We start from the raw sequence: 22,500 nt of genomic DNA, 5'->3' as shown, positions 1-22,500 counted from the left end.
CTCCAATTCTATTCACTTCACTGTTCATCAACCTCAAGTGATAAATACAGGGTTTTCTTTTTAGTAGCAGGAAAAAAAACTGGAAGTTTTAGGTGTTGGAATTTCAGGCAGAATGTCCGGTCACATAAACCTTCAACATTCATCAGAGATTAATGAGAAAAGTTTGTTTTTTTTGTTTTTGGTATAACTCTACTGATTTTAAAAGGTATATGAACAGCAAGTCAGATTAATTTCAATTCAATTTATTTGTATAGCGCTTTTAACAATTCCCATTGTCTCAAAGCAGCTTTACAGAAGTACAGAAACAGAAAAGAGAGAAAAAAAAGAAATAAATATAATGATAATAATAATAATGATAATAATGAAGAAGAAGAAAACATAAGGATAAAAATAAATAAATGTATAATGAGACACTATATGTCTTGCTGATGCAGTTTGTGTAGATACATATTGCCTTTTGTACTCATTATAGCCTTTTATTTTTGTATTGAATTTCATTGCTTCACAAACTCTATAAAACCTGTTACTGCTTCAAGAGGCACAGATTTTAAAAGACAGATTCAAACTTTCCTTTAAGCCAAACAGAATATTCAGAAATGTATTCAGAAGACGAGGAGTGTTTTGTGTTTCACCTGATTCTGTATGTGAAGAAGAAGTGTGGTGGGTGGACGGAGCTGAGCTCAGGTAGGAAAGAGGTGGAGACTGAGACGGTTATGTTATCAGTTGTGGCCACACACTTCTTATCATGGACGTACCTATATAAACATCAAACAAATAAATAAACGTTTATTTATTATTTACTTTTTTATTTAAGGACACATCAGTGTTGAAGTCGGAGTAAGTTTCACTCATAAGGAACAATGAACGAGTTTCGGAGCTTTAGAATTGGGCCGTTTAGTTGGTGTTAGAAAAAAGCCCAAATCCAACGGCACTGCCGACATCTTCATGTTTGGAAAAGGAATAGCATCTTGGTATCAGGATTAGGATTTTTCAGCCCAAAAGCTGCTTGCTTCAATCAAGTGGTTCAGACTTAGGCACTGATGGATCTTACAAAAAAACACGATGAGCCAAATATGCTTCCAAATCAATATTTGTTTCCATGAGCAAGAAACACAAAATCAAGGACAATTAAAAAAAAAAAAAATCACTTGCTTTTTTCTTCCTAGCTCAGAATGGAGAGGGATAATAACTGCGTGTTTACCTCTGTTCTAACACTCGTTTTGCATGGGGAAGCACAGGAGACTGCCTTGCCCAACTCCTGCTGTAGAAAACATCCCTACACCATGACATTTTTCAGCATGTTGTGTAGGCAGCTATACAGAACAACTGGTACAAAGTTCACTTGAGTGATGAGCTCAAGTCTAATTTATTTGAGTCAGATGGAAAACGTTATATTCGGTGTCAAACTGGGGAAAGACTGAACCCAAAGCGTTTAAAGAAATCAGTGGAGGTTCATGGATGATTTCAGCAGCTGGATTCAGGCCTCTTATACAGCTACATGGAACATGACAGGATGAATGCAAATGTTTATCAGAACCTTCCCTTTTCCTTCCCTGCAAGCATCTCTCAATCAGCCCACAACTTTCATAGAAGACAATGCCTCCGTCACACTGCACAATAGGTAAAGCAGTTCCTTGAAGCTAGGAACATTGAGATAATGACATGAACAACCCAAAGTCCTGATATAAACCTGATTGAAAACCTCTGGAAAATTGTTGTTAACAAAGTTATTGAGAATTGCTAATAAAAACCCACTACAGTTCGGAAAGAGACTGGAAGAAGAGTGGACCAAGATCACACCAGAGCAGTGTGAGAAACTAGTGATGTCCTGCAGCAGCAGATGGGCTGAAGTCATTCAAAGCACTAATCCTAATCCTAATCCCTAATCATTCCTAATCATTTCTGACAGCTATCCCTCAATGTCTTTTATACTATTCTTTTCCACTACGATGTTTACTGTTCTATCATTTTGTATATTTTGCTAACGTTCTTTCAAATGAGCGAAGAAGATTAACAATAATTCGGAAAAAAAATCGATTGTTTTTGATTGGTTCTCTAAATTTGATAGCGATATGTTATTCCACTAGTAATAATTATGTCTGTGCAATGTCCCAGAATATTTCAGCTCTCTACAAACACTAATTTTTCTTCATGTTCATGATGAGCAGCAATAATTCTGTAAGGCAGTGCAACTACGAAACATACCGTGTTATTACCTGTTTATTTTCTGCTTCAGTGTCTTTACCATTAATGTTGTATTCATAATTTTGTGAACATCATCACCCCTAATTACCCACACACTGACACACATGTGCACACACACCTACACACACTCTCACTCACAAAATCGGCTGTAGACATACACACATGCACAAACATGCACGCACACACCTGAATATTTGGTCCCGGATGATCGGGTATTCTCCAGTCACTACGTTTTGAACATATGAGGTAAACCATTCAGTAAAGCTGGACCCTTGGAGAGTGTCAACATGAGAAAGCAACACAAGATTAATAAACGGATAACATAATCTGGCAAAAACATTGTGTTTTAACACAGTTCTGGTTTAACAGACATGTGAAAGCAATCAAAACACTACATTTTTCCTGTACACACCCAATATCAGTGCCCTACCTGTGATGAACATATCAATAGCAGATGGATCTTGTGCTAGTTGATCCTAAAACCAGACCAAAAAAAGAAGACGCCTTTAATGAAGTGCACCACAATTTCACAGTGAAAATACATGAGCTTCTCTTGTTACTAATTTGGTAACATAATTATCAAGAAGCCTTCATAGATGTAGACCTTGTGGTTAAGCAGCACGTGTACTATAGTGAAGCTTATTTACAAAGAGCTGCCGTGAGTAAGTCCAAGGCCATGGTTCAGTCCCAAAAAAAGATCGAGATGCTCTCCTCGGGAAAGGGGAGAGACCTTGTATCTAATGTAGGAGGCTTATTACTGATCTTATCTTATAACTGATGGAAAAGTAGAGTGGGAGATCAACCTGTAGATCAGGTGAGAGATATTATATGGTCACAGTATCAGTTTATTGTATTTGCTGAGATAATATAAAAATAAAACAAAAGACTTTGGTCATACAGTGTGTTACTCATACATTCTAGGGAACTGTTAAAGATAGAGAGAGCATTCTAACCGGACAATGGTAGAAGATCTCGCTGCGTGTGCGTCCCTCTATGTTTTCTAAGGCCATGTACTGGCTAAGTCCAGTGTGAAAACAGAAGGTGAGGGGGAGGCACTGCCTCATGCCCTTCCTCTGCTGAAATCCCCCTGCTGCTGTCTCGATGTCCAACAGGTCCTCTGAGCGATAGTGATTGGACAAAGCCATGCTGCCCATTAACCTGGGGGAAGAGCACAACATTATCAGACTTACACTACAGACATTTAACTTCTGCTGTATAAGGGTTTTATGATACTTCTTGCCTTGTAAAAGAACTCGAATCTCATTCTTCTAGACAGGAATTTCTGTGACACATCTGTCAGTTAATATATTTTGAAATTCATTCTTTAAAAAAAAAAACGCTTCACTTTTTCCGGGGAAGAGTTGAGGAGGAAATAAATAAAAAAAAGTCACTTTAGGAAAACCCAGTAGTACTGTGGCTGCAGGAATTATAAATGAAAAAGAGACGTGTTTGATGCTGCGGTGAGTCTTTTTCTGCTTTGGGATTCTACACAACTCCACGCTGCCACATGAATTGTCGCTGCTCCAGTTCACTAATCGATGGAGAAAAAGGATGGTGGTAATGGAGGAACACGGGAGTCCAAAAGTGAATGCTGAACATTGTGTCAATGACCTGGAAGCTCTGGGTGACATGGTCTAGCCAGGGAATGAAGAATGGGCTAAAGTCATAGCCAAGATTTTGGATAAAGTGGAAGCAGTTTCAGTAAGTCGTGCCTCACCGGGGGGTCCCTCATCCTCTACGTCACACTGACCGTCGTCCCATTAACTCCAGCCATCTTGTGCAACGCATCAAAAAGACTTTTCCAGTCACAAGAGGCTAAGGTGAAGTGAAAGACTGCAGACAGAAACCTGGTGAGTCAGTCAGTCATGGACTATGGTGAGCGTATGGTGTACACCAAGCAGTTAATGACTGCACTGTTCTGGTGAATGCTAAGGACAATGTATAACTCGTCACTTGGGACAGGTTCTGGAACAAGGGTTAGAAAAAGAAAATGCTGAAATGGCAAAAAACACACCTGCATCAGCTGGGAGAAAAATGGATATTGAAAAGTGCCTTTAGTTTCCCACCATCTCAAACAAAGTGATTCCTTACTCTTTTTAACAAAACGAGAAATTTAGTTTAGAAATTCCTGTTTTTTGTGCTTTACAAATGCTTTTGGTATAGGCAGTAAGAAAAATGTTCAAACCCTGCAGATGCAATATCCTTGTTCTACTGAAGCAGAACACGGTAGGAGTGAAATCACTCTCTCTCTCACTCTTATCCGAACTACCTCGGGTCACGGGGAGCCTGTGCCTATCTCAGGCGGCATCGGGCATCAAGGCAGGATACACCCTGGACGGAGTGCCAACCCATCGCAGGACACACACACACACACTCTCATTCACTCACACAATCACACACTACAGACAATTTTCCATAAATGCCAATCAACCTATCAACCTATCATGCATGTCTTTGGACCGGGGGAGGAAACCGGAGTACCCGGAGGAAACCCCCGAGGCACGGGGAGAACATGCAAACTCCACACACACAAGGTGGAGGCAGGATTCGAACCCCCAACCCTGGAGGTGTGAGGCGAACGTACTAACCACTAAGCCGCCGTGCCCCCATGAGTGAAATCATCACCTTCTTATTTAAAAAGGTTGTAATTTCACCCTGCACACACTCCGCCATTTCTACCCTTCTACTCACTGTCATACACAGATAATGATGGTTATAAGAAGTGTCTGTCCTAACGTTCACATTGTTCCCTCTCCTGCAACAATACTCTCTGAAACTTCACAAACTTCCCAATTTTCCTCAGTCACCGATTTGGCCAATGTATTCTTCACATTTCCAGTGCATCCAGACAACAGGTTTTGGTTTTCATTTTTGCTGTTAGTGGGACGTGATGCCTCAGGGTTTCACTCATTCAGCTAATTTCTTTATTACACAAAATTTGGAGTCCATTGTTGCACTTTCAGGCAATAAAATGATCATATTCATCAACATCCAACAATTAATTAGCCTAAGTAAAGAAGCCTGTTGACAAATAAAGAAGCCTTAATTACCCTAAATTGTTTGTGAGTACATGAAAAAATGTTTTTTTTGTCTGGAGTTTGACACATTTGACACATGCTTAGGGTAAAAAATGTAAGCATATGTCTTATTATTCCAATTGTCTCGACCCTGTTATACATGGCCATGCACCCTGTATGTTCTCTCTGTCTGCAGCCAGAGAGTTTGTAGTTTGCACCTAAATCTTGCATAACAACAGAGTTTGAGCACAAAGATCCATATCAACCTCCCATATATATTATCACAGCACCTCTACCCCTGTCCCCGCATCCTCTTGCAGACTTTTACTGAATGTTTTGCTCTCACTATTTAAGCTAAGAAATAAGACTCACAACAGCAATTTTCACTGATAGCAATTCCACATTTTGTACACTGTTGTATGACCCAAAGGTCTTGTTACTTTCTTACAAACCCATGACATCCATCATGAATTCAGCGGTTTCTGTTCTCCTTCTTAAACCTATTTTTTTCCTGTAAATGCAAAGCTCATCCTTCTGCTCGTGACTCATATCATAGCACATAGGACCTTCTATTAAAACTCATGCAGGGTTCATGAGTTACATAACAAATACCTTGCGTGCTTGCAAGAGAACAATGAGAATGTGCGTAACAATTTGTAGACTTCACTCCCCACCAACACACACACACCCCTAACGCACCCTTTGAACATTTAATGACGAATTTCCTTGAACTGACAACTGCTCAAGGTTACAGTTACTCATTACAGATTGTTGAAGCATTCACAAAATATCATGAGTGTAAGAACAAGGAAACTCTGACAGTGGCAATTACTGGATAGAGAAGTGGCTCCTAGATAAGGAATACCCAGAAAAACGTTATCTACCAATGATACACCATTTGTCATAGTCATTACACACTTTCCAGTACATACTTATATACTCATGTTAAATTTAGATCTGAAACATTTGCTCACCATCCCCATTCTTCTGGGATTAGTGGAAAAGTTCAAACAGACAGTGCAGCTAAAATTTTCCAAAATGTTTGCTCACATAGGCCTCAACAGGATGCAGGTCCTCCCACTAGTACTCATGTATATTACAGGTCTAAGTCCACAGGAAGTGATGTCTGGACTCCTCATGCAGCTAACTGCCTCTCTCCCATTGAGATCCCTGCAGTTAGAAGGATCCATCTAGCAAACTAAAAACCACTTAATTTATAATGTAATATCAGAAGAACACAATGTTGAGTGTGTGTGTGTGTTCACTGGTAAAAAACCTCTTCCTACACCAATAAAGAGGCTCTAAATGAGGAGTAGAGCAGAAGAAAAACACCTACATCTTACCCATGCTCTCCATGAGCCTTATAATAATGTGGAGTATCCTGATTTTTTTCCCCTATCCTGGGATCCTTAATTCCCTTAAATCTCAGGCAGCATAAGAATTCAGGTTTATATTGCTTTATTATTTTACTAACATTTATACTTGTTGTGATAAACTATTTTAAAAAGGTATAAACGTATGTATCTCTTACACAACGTGAGCTATATCTGTTTAAATGCTTTATTCTCACATGAGAACGTGTGTGGGGGCACGGTGGCTTAGTGGTTAGCACGTTCGCCTCACACCTCCAGGGTTGGGGGTTCGATTCCTGCCTCCACCTTGTGTGTGTGGAGTTCGCATGTTCTCCCCGTGCCTCGGGGGTTTCCTCTGGGTACTCCGGTTTCCTCCCCCAGTCCAAAGACATGCATGGTAGGTTGATTGGCATCTCTGGAAAAATTGTCTGTAGTGTGTGATTGCGTGAGTGAATGAGAATGTGAGAATGTGAATGTGTGTGTGTGTGTGTGTGTGTGCCCTGAGATGGGTTGGCACTCCATCCAGGGTGTATCCTGCCTTGATGCCCGATGACGCCTGAGATAGGCAGAGGCTCCCCGTGACCCGAGGTAGTTCGGATAAGCGGTAGAAAATGAGTGAGTGAGTGAGTGAGTGAGAGAACGTGTGTGTGTGTGACAAGAGACTTGCTTCATATTCTTAGTACATAGCAGTGATACAAGCAATAAAATCTTAGTTACAAATTCCTTTTTCTTGACAGATAAGTAAGAGAGAAAAACAACTATTATGGGATGTGAAAGGAAGACCATTGAAAAGCCCACTTTATTTAATAATTAGGAGGATCTACGTTAACCAAGATCTTTTACTCTTTTCTGTGCTCTCTGATGATGAATAAATCATGTATTCTTCTATGTATATTCATGCGAAACTCAAGAACCCTTTATAGCACTCTGTAGACCTCGGAGATAAACTCGGATAAAGCGTGAGTGGCTGCTTGGGCTCATGAATAAGCACTTTGTTTAAGTGTTAATAGTGACTTCTTAAAGAGACGAATTTCTACCACTGTACATGTGAAATGATTATATACATTGTGTCAAAGCTTTCAAAGGCAAGGTAGTAATTGTAAGTAGGGGATGTCTCACCCAGGTACCACCAACTTCTGTCCATTATGTATCCTGTAGGAACAGCGGTAGTCGTTGGGGAGCTTGCAGCCGATTTGGGCTTCAATAGCATCCAGTTCTTCCTCTTTTGCGCCCTCTATTGACCGAGAATAAGACAAACATATTCGTTGTTATTGTATTTGTGTGTTTCTATTTGTTTTAATTGATCTGAGATCACACCTGGTTTCTGGTTTACAATTTCATCATAACTATGATCGTTTGCTAGAATTTGTGGACATTTGATGTAGTAAGTTGCTCTTATGCTTATAACAGTATAGACTTCAGTAAAGAATAACAAAATCAAAGTGAGAGGATGTGTGGATGCACCTTTAAGAGAGGCAATCATCCGTGGACATTTTTGACCCAGATAGGACTTCAGATCATCCCAGGCTTTCTTCAGTGTGCTGTAGTAATCTATATAGCGACCAAGATCAGCGTAAAAGTCTTGGAACAATTCTCGCCAGCTCTGCCCTCTCTGACCCTTATCAGCTCTAAAAAGGCGAAAAGAGCATCTTAGACATCAATAAACATAATAAGCTAAAATACACATTAACAGAGAGTAAAAACTAGAGTGAGTGAAGCTGCTTGTTGTATAGCTGTTGGTGAACTTACTCAGTGAGAAGCCAGTGCTTCAGGCAAAGCCTCTTCCATAAAGGGTTGTGACCTGTCAGCTCATTCAGACGCCGACTTACAAGACTGCAACTGATAGTGGAAAGAATAAAAAAAAAACAAGGAGGTCTCACTATTATCTCACCTATAAATCTATTAAAACACTGTGACATTGACAAAAACAGCACAGAAGATGCAATTACACTCAGAATTGCATATGGTCAAATCTGACAACAAGAAGTACAAGATCATGTCACTGGCTGGAGTGTGTGTAAATAAGAAACGACATAAATGAAGCTCGGAACATTAATACTTACGTAGGTAAAATATTTTAAATAATAGAAGTAACAACAATAAATTTTTTACATGTGGTATCACTGTATTAAAATAGTCTCAGGCCAGCAATACCACAACTGAGGTGCCCTTGAGCAAGGCACCGAACCCCCCCAACTGCTCCCGGGCACCGCAGCATAAATGGCTGCCCACTGCTCCGGGTGTGTGTTCACAGTGTGTGTGTGTTCACTGCTGTGTGTGTGTTCACTGCTGTGTGTGTGCACTTTGGATCGGTTAAATGCAGAGAACGAATTCTGAGTATGGGTCACCATACTTAGCTGTATGTCACGTCACTTAAGATTGGTGAGTGCTAGCATTCACCAATTTGTCCTTCAACTGAATAATGTGCACATTTACAAAAAAGTTATCATTATTTTTATTTCATTGGAACTCCAACGATTAAACAAAAACATTAGATTCGATTTGATTTATTTTTAGTAGCCTGTTATTGCTTTTAGTGGTCTGTTTAACTGAGTTTCGTTATAGCCCTTCATCATATTCCCTCCATAAATCAACCTTTAACTAAATATGACTTATATGTGTTATATAGCCGACTAACTGAAACCAATCGTGTTGCTTTATTTACTGATGTAACGATGTAAATCTTTAAGAATATCAGGCAGGACATCTTTATTTGTAGAACTAAGGATACAAACAGAAAGGTATTTGACTTCGGACGATTGTATCCTACTGAAACTTTCCTTATTCCGGCTTTCTCTTCCGACACCTGTATAAACTAGAACACAGGGGTGTGTTTTGTGCATCAAACGTGTAAATAGGAAACTAATGTGCAGCACTTTGAGTCCACAACAGCTGTTTAATGTGGTATGACAGTTTCATTAGAATCCCTTGTAAACCTTTACATCATCCAAATCTACACTAGAGTCTAATAAATAAATTAATACATAAATTATTATTATTATTAATAATAATAATAATAATAATAATAATAATAATAGGCAGCAAAAATGGTAGACAAAATAGGACACAAAATGTATGAAATTTACTGTGATCTTTTTTTACTGTGAGATTTACAGCTCTACACTACAGTACTATGAGGTTAAGGTGTTGGCTACTGATCAGAAGGTTATGGGTTCGAATCCCAGGTCCACCAAGCTGCCACTGTTGGGCCCCTGATCAATGCCCTTAACCCTCAAGTGCTCAGTTGTATAAACTGAGATAAAATTGTAAGTCACTCTGGATAAGTGTGTCTGCCAAATGACAGAAATGTAAATGTACCATGTTGTGTGTAAATAAATATATCTACATACTGTCGTGTGTTTTAATGGCTAACTAGCTAACAACACTCATAAGTGTGGGGCACAAAGCAGCTACTAAATCAGTATAAGTGAGAGAAAATATCTAGAAAAGAAATAAAATGAACACTATGGAGCCGCGAACATGAACTGTTCCAGTTCCTCGTTTCTGAGTCGGTTTGTTTACATGTGAGACGGTGGTTTGTTGGTTGGTTAAGAAGCCGAACAGTAAACAGCTAGTTTAGCTTCTGTGTTTTAGCTGAACGTGTTGCTGCTAACATAGACGATGCTGACATGAATACAGCTATATATACGTATCGAACCCCAACAATTACACTTTGTCTTACTAAAACCTGACCCTTGTGTTGAGTGATATAAATAATAAGCTAAGCTGCTACTTCTGCAGCAGGAAAGACAGCTAGCCGAAAACTTTCCACATACTTTAAGGACCGTGGAATAGAACCATGACTGAATGCACAAACTTGGAAAGGCGATAATCGCTCACCTGACCAAATCTCTGAAGTCAAGAAACGACAGAATCAAAAGCAAAGGGTCGGACGGTAAACTGTCCAAACTGAGAGCAGTGGCTGCCGCCATCTTGGTACGCGCTGACGAAGCCCCGCCCCCATGACGCAAACACACGCCTGTGCGTGTCCATCTCTAAACCTGCCCCCCGTTCGTGTTTGTAAACACACGTGACGTCACCATAGCCTAATGCCAATGTAATAGTTATCTTAAACAGGGCTGTACGTGCTATGGAAAAACTGCCCTGTGCGATGAATAAATAACCACATTATCACGTGCGTGTGTGTGTGTGATTGTGTGTGCGATTGTGTGTTTGTGTGTGTGTGTGTGTGTGTGTGATTGTGTGTGCGAGGGCATGTGTTTGTGTGTGTATTTGTGTGTGTGTGTGTGTGTGTGTGTGTGTGTGATTGATGGCGCACTGCTATTATACTTAGTAGTATATACAATGCCGAACAACAGCTCTTGCTTGGTAGCTGGTGAAAGGAGGCTCCATAAATAGTAGACAACCTCTAGTAGGTAGCAACATTTTTAAAAAGGATACCATAAAAAATACAAAAAAGTGGCCAGCAGACATGCTAGATCTGTGACACACACACATACACACACACACAAACACACATACACACACACACTATGCACTATGCAATAAACTAAAAAGATGCTGTTGACAGTATGTCTTATAGAGGTGTCATGGTTACTAGTTTGCAAACTGAGTATTTTATTTAAAATTTTTATTTAGTGATGTCTGCCCACAGATCTGTTCTACTTTGATGTATAATGTTGATATGTAAGCGGTGTATTGTTTCTGCACTCCATTTTGATTAAATAAAATTTTTGTGCTCTGTATGCAACATCAATGCCTGTTTAATGATGAACTCCATTACTTGTGTTTGTTTCCAGACATGATAATAGACCTTTAATACTTCTGCTACAACTGTTAAGCCTGTGCCACAAAACTTTCAACCTCTGTGGCACCAGTGCTATGTGTCAAAAAAGTTAACGTACAGTCCTCATAACTATTTTACTTCTAACAGAAAGTTGAGGGACAAGGAGAGGTGCGTATGAATGAGGTGCCTGTAGGAAATGTTCTGTGATGGCAGCAAGCCCCAAGAGTAGGAGCCAAGATTGGAACTTCCACAACTGAAGGGTATGAGGCCCGCTGCATGTAACCCTACACCTATGAACAAGTGATTTAGGCAATTGTGTACAGAACTCATTGAGATACATTTGGCAGAAGTTGCCATGCTGCTAGATGACTTGTGAGAGGAGCCAGTTTCTCTGCTCCCTTGTGCTGTCTGGCACCCTGAAACAGTCTACTGGCAGGGCACATCCAAAGGGGCTGAGAGGAAGGCCCAAGGCTAGGATGGAGACAGCATTGGGCGCATCTGACCCCAAAACACGAGAGATGACCGAGTTTCAAGGTTGCCCCTTGAAATCATCAGGGAAGGTTGGCAAGGTTTTGGCTTGGACTCACCCAAGTTGCCTGTCCTTAGAGGCCTGATGCCCAAGGGCTTAGTCCTTTATAGCTTGCCTGGTGGAGATGGAAAACTTTAAGTCCTCTGTTCTCAGGTGAGACTGCCCCAGAGAGGGATAGCCAGCTCCACATCTCTGCGAGGGGAGCATGGGCTACCACACTGGCTTTTTGCTCCTGCCTATGGGAGCTAGGCTTGGGCTGGGGCTGACTAGTGGACAGCCCAGGTTCATGGATTTGCCAAGGGATTAGCTCTCTGAATGCTGCTGACTTCTGTTTAACTTCCTGGTACCTGTCGATGACAGAATTGACTGTATCACCAAACGGGCCATGAAAAGATATTAGGTCGTCTAGGAGAAAGGCTTTATCTATAGCATTGATCCCTGTTGCATTAAGCCATAGGTGCCTCCATGACAACCATAGCAGCCATAGAATGACATAGGCCATAAACCTGGTGGCATGGAGGGTAAAGTCTTCTCAGATGGAGAAAGAGAGCTCAGCTACTACCACAGGGTTTAATCCCTCACCGATACTCAGCTCCCCCAGCAGGTTGGCATTGTAGCTCCAGTCTGGCTCCAGTCTGGCCTGCCACTATGTAGGCTCATACTGTATATGTGTGAATGACGTAGTCAGTAGACATTTTTGTGTACAAATGTCTGGTCAGAAACTGCTGACCAGACATTTGTGCACAAAAATGTCTATTGACTACGTCATTCACACATATATGAGTTTCTGGGAGAAAAAAAAACAGCCCAATTTGCATCAATTATCATGCCCCTATCAAAGTCACTGAGGTAATATTTTTATCCCTGGTGTTTAATGTAAAAGTTCACCCCACAATATAATATGAGTAACATTTTATCCTGCATTTATCACAGGTGTCATCTTGTTTATTACAGACATTGCACCCCCCCCCCCCCAAAGAATTAAACAAAGTATTTGTTTAATTTCCATTTATTAATTTGTGTGTGTGTGTGTGTGTGTGTGTGTGAGTGAGAGAGAGAGAGAGAGAGAGATTATGACTGGTGTTGTCCATTGTAAGTGTTTGCTGCCTTTTTGGACTCCTTTAACATTTGTAATGTTGCTCCCATTTTTAAACAGTTCGGCTCAAGTCCAGCCATTTTTAGGGTCATGATTGAGGACAATGTCCCGTCCAAAGACAAGCTGTTTTGTGTTGAGGTTTTGTTCAAACCGACCATCGAAAATACCCTCACTAATGAATATGTTTTTTTTTCATCAGTTGTTGCGTTAAATCTTATCCAGATAGTGCTATTTTCTGATTGGCTATTGTGTAGCCTCTTTTTTTTATTGGCTGATAAGTGTCAGGCCCGACTAAGAACTCCAGGGGAGACGCGATTGATTCCTGCCCGGTTCCATAGAGACAGCGGTGTGGACTGAAACATTTTGGGTATTAAATATATGATAAATGCATATTAAATATGTTACATATTATGTATATGTTACATATGTTACATATAAATATGTTACATATGTTACATATTTTTACATATAAAAACATATTAAATATATGATAAATAGTCAAAAGGTTTTTCTGCGTGAGAAATACGATGTGTGGCGGGAGAGAGTGACAAAAGACCCAAATGCGTGACTGTCAGTCTCAATGCGTGACACTTGACAGCCCTGAGATTTTATGGTTTACTTTTCTTAATATCAATTTTTTATTCAACTATGCTGAGAGGCCTGTTTTCTGTCCCCAGGGGGGCAGCAGAGAACAGAGTTTGTGGACTCTGGACACTGATTTTTATGACAAGTTGCTATACCTGGTTTTTATCACTGGCTTATCAAAGCTTCTGTAGCTGAATGTTAGTAGCTGCAGATGTGTTTAATTAATCTGTAAGAAAGCCAGCCATAAAGCAAATGAAGTCCAGTCAATTCTATTAATGGTTGTTCTGTGTTAGATATAGTATTGAAAGAGTTGGAATTAATTTCATATTGGTTTTAGGATTCCTACCTTATTTGTGCACATTACAACTGGTTTGTGTTTCATATTGTGTTCTTGTGTATAGCTTTTGCATTACAGAGTGACTTCAGCATAAGTAGGTCAATAATTACAACTGAGAAATTCAGACCTGTGTCATATTTAGTGTTGCTATCTGATCCGAAATGACATATTCAGTGCTTCTGCTTTGCAGTGTCATATTTAGCTTTATTGTCTTTTCTATCTAATATTATTTTGAGAAGACATATTTAGTGCTGCCGTCTGATCTAAGATCCGAGGTTTATACTAAATGCTTGTATCAGGTAACATGAAGGGGATTGACATCTGCTCCATGTAGTCTCTCTATTGGTGTCCCATAAAGCTCAGTACCTGGTTCTCTTTTTTACGTTCTCTATACTCACTCTCTTGCTGAAGTTATATCCTGGTGTTCTTACATTGCTATGCTGATGACACTCAACTTATCTTCTCCTTCACTCCCTCCGATAACACGGCTTCTCCTCGGACCTCGGGGTTTGGCTGACATATCAGCATGGATGGCAGCTCATCAGATGAAACTCAATCCCAAGGAAACTGAACTGCTGTTCATCCCAGCTGATTCAAAATCTTGCAATCTTCCTGATCTGCCCTTCAGCCACTGTTCTCAACCTTGGGATAACCATGGATTGAGTCCTTTTCCTCACACATTGTTATTTGGACATGCTCATGTCGGTTTCTTTACAACGTCAGAAGGACTTGTAAAGAGCTCACTGCTGGCAGGTCTACCTCTGAATTACAATCAGATCTCTGCAAATGATCCAAAATGCAGCTGTGTGACTTGTTTCATACTAAGTTCTCCCACAACGCCCCACTGCTGTGCTCATTAGATTCAAAACAGTGATGCTTACCCGCAAAGCCAAAAATGGAGCAGCCCTCTTACCTCAAGCTCTTATCACAACTTGAAGTGCACCACGCTCCCTCAAATCTTCTAGCACTGCTTGACTGGTCCCACTATCTCTCAGTGTACAAGGTAGGTGTATACTGTACATCCTGTCCCTTTCTCTGTTCTGGTAGATTAGGGCATCCTTAGTCTGTGACCAAATGAACCAGTATTGGTGTATTTATTGCTAGAGACTCCAAAGCACTTTTGTACGTCAATCTAGATAAGTTTGTCTGCCAAATGCCGTAAATATGAATGTAAATATGAGCTCAAGGGAGTGGGGCAAGGGGTTGTTTCCAAGGCAACATGGTGTGTCTGTAGATTCTTTTGTCGAGAGAACCAAAAATAGCATTTAGTAATGCAGTTTTCATTATTTTAAAGATCTGATAAGGAAACCTGAAAATCTATGGCCATATATGATTAACAGAACCTTATTACATTTTATAGAAACAACCTATTATATAACAGTTTTAACATTGCATAGATTATATGACTGATTTTGTCAATGAACAGAAATATTTTCAAGGTTTCCCTTCAATAAAAAGGATCCGAAGAGATGGGACTCCGTGAAGGAGATTTCACAGAACTATGACGTCAATGTGCAGGCACACATGGATGAGCAATTACGCATACATACAGGCACACACACACACACACACACACACACACACACACAAGCATAGTCATATATTGAGGACGTGGGAGTGTCAGTGACAGACTCATCTTTATTAAGTATGGCTCGTCAGTACTCAAAGCCCTCCCTCATTCCCACCTCCCCCAGTTCTCTCTTTTCCTCTCTCTGGTCTCGCTCTCTGTTACCATCTGCTTGGCTGAGCTCACATCTTACAGCAGACGGTGCATTGCACACACATACAGGCACACGTGGTCCTCCATCGTCCCCTCTGTCCTTGCGTCTCTCTTCTCTCCTCTAACATTAATCATTTTTTCTCTTGCTACTCTTTCTCTTTCTCGTGCATTATGAAAGCGCAGGATTAAAAAGGAGACATTCTCCCTTCATCTGTCTCATTTTTTGGCTCATTTTTGGTAGATCAGGACTGAAGGATGTTCGTTTCAGTGGCAGCAGTTCTTGGAGCGACCCTGGGAACTGTGTCTGGAGCGCTCACACTCTGTGGCCTGTCACTGCTCTGCAAGAACTGCAAGAAGAACAAATTTGACAGGGATGACAGCGCAGACTCTGAGAGAGCAAAAGCCAGCATCTTACACACACTTACACAGGTAAGGAGTATAAATATGCAGTATCGAAGGAAATGCTTATACAAACGGACGTATGGAAACATTGTCTCAGCGAATTAGGTTTTTTAGCTAGATAATCTGTTTGGTGACTGATTGACTGAGCTAAATCATCCAAACATCCATCCATTGTATAACAAGCTGTATATCAAATTAGTCCCTTCAAAACTTCTTCGAACTGAAACTCTTGGAGATGCTCAGACTAATCAATGCTTTCTGAGAAAGTGTCTTCCGATCAATTGCACTTCTAATAACCCTGGATGTCTCCCTGATCTATGTATCACACTCCAAATAGTTGAAAGGGGACATCACTGAGACGGGATTATTTTCAGATCAGCTAATTGATTCTTAATTAAATGTTTGCAGTGTTGAATTGCCTGTGACTCGATAGTAATTAGATCTATTAAAAGCATGCATTGGATTCTTTATAGACTGCTGCTTGCTATTTATAGATTTCTGACCGTTGGGCTTCACAGACGGCGTTGGCTGTTTGCTGTAATGGAGGCTGTAAATAGAAGAAGCTGCAAGGGTTTCAGACAGTACTGAAAAAAAATCAGGTTCAAGGAACACTGGAGATGATTTGTCATTACCTTGAGGCTTATACTGGTTTTTCTCTGTCTCTGTCTCTCTGTCAGTTAGTTAAGAAATACCTAAAGGGCTTCTACTTTGGGAAACACCCTGTTGTAGGATTCATTGGTAATAAATAAATATATATACACTAAATATATATATATATATATATCTGTATATCTGGTAATCATAAATTTTTTAATTTCATAAATTGCTTTGAAGAGTTCTACTTGAAACATTTTCTTAACAGGGAACTTTGTTCAGGGATTCTACACGTAACCCATCCAAATTAAATAACATCCAAATATCCTTTGTCCATCCCTTTATGAAACCATTTTTCTGTTGATTTTGTTTTATTATGATTATTTATTATGAATCATTATTTAGCTGAACAATCCTTGGTGAATTTTAGGTGCTGCATTTTGTGTCTTTCTCGCAGATGTAAATTTGTGATATATATTTATCATATATCAATATATTATATATCATTGTATGCTTATTTCCTAAAAAATCTTTGTTTCTCATTTTCTATAAAGATGTCAGTATATACGGAGTTAACTGTTTTTCTTTGTACATCACAATTTATAAACCCTGGCCAATTGTGGTGGATCATACTACTTTTCAAAACCCAAAAACCTCATTCACAGGAGCTGCTTTGTGAATAAGTATTGTGTATTTTTTCAGATTATTAGTTTGTCCTTCCAAGAGACCATCTATTGAAAATAATTTGTTCCCTTAGCTGTTTGTGTGTGTGGTGTGTGTGTGTATGTGGTGTGTGTGTGTGTGTGTATGTGGTGTGTGTGTGTGTGTGTATGTGGTGTGTGTGTGTATGTGGTGTGTTTGTGTATGTGGTGTTTGTGTGTGTGTGTATAAATCATATGAGTCTATAATTAAACCACTTTGCCTGACTTTACCTTGAATTAGTCAACTGGTGCTATAACAATTAGTCAATTCGTGTTACATCCCCTACCTCTCACCACTCCACTGCTGTAAGAAATCATCCTTAATCCTCCTCCACAGATACATTGTTGCTCGATACTTACTCATACCTTATAAATCTGCGTTCATATACAATCATCACACACCTTGCCACCTACGTTCACACACGCATCACTAATTTGATCTAGGTGTTATTTCTGAGTCTGTATTAGCGCTGGCACTGTCAATGTATAGTCACGACTCATCCCCACATATGCACAGTGTGCGCATGCTTCCTGTCATAAACATTCACATATAAACTTAATGATTTCACTCCCTTTGTAAAGTGGACATAATGGTATGTAGTCATGAATATTCATTTCTATCCGACAGCCACAAATGTTCTTTGGGACGGATGTTGAATATGAATATGGATTCGCAGGGAAATGAAGAGAGAGGAAGAAAAGAGAATTCAAAAGTAGGGTGTAAATAATTCACTGGTCTGTCTCTGTTTTAAATGAAGAGATCTCATCGAATCAGAAACAAGGAAAAGTATTGACATTTTTTCGAATGGCTTCATCTATCACAATAAACAGGTCTTTGGCTTGTCAGTGTCTTATGACAGATGGCTTTCCCTACAGAACAGATCCTTCGTAGAAAGAAAACCTCTAAGAAATCCAGAACCATTAACCATCCTAACAACCCGCTGCTAGAAAAAAGCATGAATGAATCTTTAATGATTTTTTATTTAAGGACCAACTGGAAAAAGATTACTTATTTCATTATGAGATAAAAAATAGATACAGAATCACAGACCAAGGTTCTTTAGGTAACCAAGACATTTCCTTTAAAGAGCTTCTGGCATTTTTAGAATAAAGTGCATTAAAATATTAACTGAATTATTGGTATCTCAAAATGTTCTGGTAAATGAGGCATATTGGAAATGTTGGTCATGATAACAAACAGAGATTTGAATAATGAGGGTATAATATATTATACATAGAAAATATCCTGAAAAAAATAAAGAGTGAGAATCTGGTTTGTTTTCATTTTATCTCATCGTCATGGAGTTGAAAGTCAAGAAGAAAGTGAGCGTCATTTGCATTTGATATTGGAGGTGGATGTGGATTGCGTGTGCATTAAGAAAAAAGTTAATTCATTCATGTGTGTACTGATTCATTACGACATTACATTTACCAAACTATTTATTAACCCGGATAAAGCAAAGGATTTAGCCACTTTTCAATGCTTTGTGTAGTATCTGGTTTTTAAGTATTGAACTGTATCTATTCTATTTGTAAAATGGAGTTTCCTATTGGACTAAATATTTACTTTGTTAATGCTTTGTTTGAAATGCTGGAATTATGAAATCACAAAAACCTCATTTTTGTTTAATTTAGTAGTTTTGTTTTGTTTTAACCTAAAATACCTACATAAAATATCTTTTTTTTGTCTTTGCTTGCTTTTTTTTTTTTTTAATTTGGTTATAATTCAGTTCAGTGTGCAGAAATCTACAGAGCCTATTCAGCCCCAGACTCTGCTCAAGTTCCCCAAGATCTACAAACCTAAACCATCTGTCACATCTCCTGAGGTAATGAACTACAGTGAAAATGCTGTGACCTCTGAGAAAGTTCTCGCTAAGCCTGACAGCTGTGATCACGGAATGGAGGAAGATAAGGAGGTCACTGCTCTCACACGGCAAGGTAAAATCTTCTCTAAAGATAAGTGAATATCATCTTTTTTTTTGGAAATCATCATATACTATAGCGTAAAGCTAACAAAATTTGATAAGCTAACTATTTGAGGCAAATGATAGAGAAGGAAATTCACTTTATCCACTCAGACATGGCACTGTGTTATAATAATGACAACATTTAGCTAACCATTAACATAAAAGGAACGGTACACCATTTTTTTCAGCCTTATCTTTATTTACTGCATTTGTCCGGGCAATTTCCCCACACGTAAATTTCCCAGTATTAGGTGAATAACCTTTACTTAAAATGCATTAAAAATAGAAGCATAAGGGTAGATGTTGAATTTCAACAATATGTTTGAAAACTATGAGACGCAAGACAGGGACAGACCCTGAATGGGATCCTGAATGGCCATCACATGGTTCCATATGCACACATTCACACAGAGGGGCAATATATAGCAGCCAACCACCTCATGGCATGTGTTTTGGGAGGTAGGAGGGAAAGAAGACCAACAGACACATAGGAAGAAAATAAACACCACAGAGACACGACACAAACATCACACAGCCATGAAGTGGAAAGTGGTAACTGTAGTTAAGGTGATTACTCATCAGAAGGTTGTGAGATCAAATCCCAGGGTCACAAAACTGCCACTCCTGGGCCCCCGAGCAAGGCCCCTAACTCTCAATTGTTCAGCCATATAAATGAGATAGATGTAAGTTGCCCTGGATAAGGACGTCTGCCAAATGCCATCAATGTAACGGAGAACATAAACAATGCTTAGACATTCCACAGAAGCACTATGTAGACATGGGCAGAACAAACACACCACAGTAATGTCACACACACGTTACTGTGCTACCTATAATTTACAAATGAATAATTTATGAAAGCATTCTACAAACATTTACATTATTACATGTTACATTTATTGACAGACACAACAACTGCCTTAAAAGGATTTTCTCCCCGTTATAGATAAAGCAGTCAGTCATACATCACATATTAAATACTCTACTGGTACATAGAGAAAAACCATAACATCCTTATCTTTAGCTTATCACTTTAGTTTTGTCCAGGTTAAAGTGTTGGATTACAAATCAGAAGGTTGTGAGTTTGAAGCTGCCACTGCTGGGCCCCTGAGCAAGGCCCTTAACCCTCAATTGCACAGTTGTTTAAAATGAGATTAAAAAATTGTCACTCTACTGTAGATAAGTGTGTCTGCTAAATGCTGGAAATGTAAATGAAATGTAAATAACACTTAACCAACGATCCAATAATCTACCAATCATCTGATTTCTGTGAAACAACTCATAAATGCTGTAATATGGATTTCTCTCAGATTCCACAGATGAGACACCTTGTGCTGTCAATCAATCCAATGCAATTCCAAGCAGCAGCTCTGTGCTGCATCCTAAACTGCATTTCTCTCTTCGCCTGCACACAGAGAGCAGAGAGCTACACATCACCATCATAGAAGGTAACACACATCACATTACACGGTGCACCTTAACGGACATTTTCAATAAGTGTAAAACAAATAAATTAATTTATTGCTGTAAGACATTTATAAGATTAGTCATGACACTGTTGGGATTGTGTATGTAGAATATTGTGGATGTGTATGTAGAATATTGTGACTTGAATGTGTTTAGCAGCGGTGAGCAAGGCAGTGGGAAAGGGGAGGGGTATGAGCTCCTTTATGTCAGAACAATCCATATCTCTCTGCAAAAAGATTGACACAGAGATACTAACGACTCAATAACAAATAAATTCAATACTGAACACAGGCACCACAAAACAGTTAGAAAGGTGTTGTTAATATGACAAAAAGTATTTCTAATCTAATGTTTATTCCAGTGTATAAAATATTATTATAGGTCCAATAAAAATAAATAAATAATAGCCTATATACTTATGCCGGGTATTTGTCTAAGATGACGGTTTTATAAGAATATTTGAGAATCCCTATTAATCACTGATGAGCTCTTGGTTAAAACACTGACTAACATCTTACATCACAGCAGCTACACTACACCAATAATCCATTCATTGTCATCAATAATGTGTGTTTTATTCATTTTATGAGGTTTAACAGAAATTGCAGGTAATCGGTCTGTAATCGGCTGTATCTTTAAACAACAAGACAAATAAATGCTATAATTTTTTCAGGTTAAAGTTTACTAGCTTTCACATCAGCATTCTTGTCGTGACCCTTTGAGAGATTTAGATAATTGTTTACTTTCTATAGCTCTCTATATAGCTGCTCACCGTTTTTATTATTATTAATGTTCAGGATAATATACCATCATTCTTGGAAAAGTCGGAATTCAAAATCCACCGTAAGTTTCTTAGACAAAAACATTTTGTGCTAATAAGACTGGGAAAGAGGGACAAATAATGTTTAGAAAGGGCCTCTAGTGTATAAATAAGTAACTGCCTTAGGCAGCAATAAAAGCAAAAATCAGTAACAGTAATGAAGGTTTTCTCTCTTATTAGCTCATCATTCTGTGTGCTGGATCAAAGCACCAGACTTTCTGTATGTGCAATTGATTTGCATCACTGTACAGCGTAAAACATTTCAGCAATACACGCCTGTAAAAATCTGTTTACTTCCCTCTCGTATTGTATTTCTACATAAACCTGATCACATTGTTGAGCAGCGCTGAACAGAAAAGGTTTTGCTATGCAGACACTGTTGAAAAGGTCACAGAGATCCACAAACAGTCTTAAATCATCACCAGACTAAAGGTTAAGACGTAATCATGAAATGACTGGAGCGTGCTCATTAAATCTTTTTTATTAGAGAACACTGAGAATGAAGATCTATTGGTAGCTTAATTAGAGCTGTATTAAAATCGACAAACGGGCAGACGTATACGAGTCATATAAGGGTCAGAGAATTGATTAATGAGTGATTCATCCAGCTGTGGGAAAATTTAAGACGTAAATGAGCTCTTTAACGCTGATCCACTGTTTCAAAAGCTTTTAATTGTTTCTGCTTTTTTTTTCTTCAGGTCAGAATGTTTTAAAATGATTTCAAATAGGTTTAAAGGGACACAGAGGTTTGGACATTACACAAAATTAGATCTTATTCACTCATATTGTTCTATACTATTAAAGTTTTACTATTAAAGATTCTTGAAGCTGTTGCGTAATGGTTGGTGAGGAGGGATTTACCTGTGAAAGTGTTCTTAATTAGGTTACGTTATTGAGAGTTACAAAAAGCCTGAAAGTATAAGGTTGCAGTCATTAATATACACCTTGAGGTGTTAAAAAC

The 22,500-nt window shown here is 39.0% G+C and overlaps 3 protein-coding genes across 6 annotated transcripts in view; 1 reads left to right on the top strand and 2 right to left on the bottom strand.

Moving 5' to 3' along the window:
- fbxo3 (F-box protein 3) overlaps nt 1-10,570 on the bottom strand; it is a 13,189-nt gene extending 2,619 nt beyond the window's left edge. The window contains exons 1-8 of the mRNA XM_060859150.1: nt 10,415-10,570; nt 8,324-8,413; nt 8,039-8,202; nt 7,694-7,808; nt 3,159-3,363; nt 2,636-2,681; nt 2,392-2,476; nt 633-755 (exon numbers count right to left, since the gene is read on the bottom strand). Coding sequence (XP_060715133.1) covers nt 633-755; nt 2,392-2,476; nt 2,636-2,681; nt 3,159-3,363; nt 7,694-7,808; nt 8,039-8,202; nt 8,324-8,413; nt 10,415-10,506 — 920 coding nt within the window. The 5' untranslated portion in view covers nt 10,507-10,570. The remainder of the gene's footprint in view (nt 1-632; nt 756-2,391; nt 2,477-2,635; nt 2,682-3,158; nt 3,364-7,693; nt 7,809-8,038; nt 8,203-8,323; nt 8,414-10,414) is intronic.
- Nucleotides 1-22,500, bottom strand: part of LOC132838524 (CD59 molecule (CD59 blood group)) — a 142,135-nt gene that overhangs the window by 11,406 nt on the left and 108,229 nt on the right. The gene's annotated exons all lie outside the window — the stretch shown is intronic.
- Nucleotides 14,635-22,500, top strand: part of syt13 (synaptotagmin XIII) — a 15,546-nt gene continuing 7,680 nt past the window's right edge. The window contains exons 1-4 of one of the 4 annotated variants that reach the window (XM_060859152.1): nt 14,733-14,871; nt 15,830-16,017; nt 19,016-19,223; nt 20,563-20,700. In XM_060859152.1, the coding sequence (XP_060715135.1) occupies nt 15,844-16,017; nt 19,016-19,223; nt 20,563-20,700 (520 nt within the window). In that variant the 5' untranslated portion in view covers nt 14,733-14,871; nt 15,830-15,843. Of the gene's footprint in view, nt 14,872-15,318; nt 16,018-19,015; nt 19,224-20,562; nt 20,701-22,500 lie in introns of those variants that run through there. The other 3 variants (XM_060859154.1, XM_060859155.1, XM_060859151.1) reach the window with 3 other exon arrangements.

The sequence above is a fragment of the Tachysurus vachellii genome, chromosome 23, assembly GCF_030014155.1.
Source record: "Tachysurus vachellii isolate PV-2020 chromosome 23, HZAU_Pvac_v1, whole genome shotgun sequence".
NCBI classification, from domain to species: domain Eukaryota; kingdom Metazoa; phylum Chordata; class Actinopteri; order Siluriformes; family Bagridae; genus Tachysurus; species Tachysurus vachellii.
This window is presented reverse-complemented; position numbering and strand designations above follow the sequence as displayed.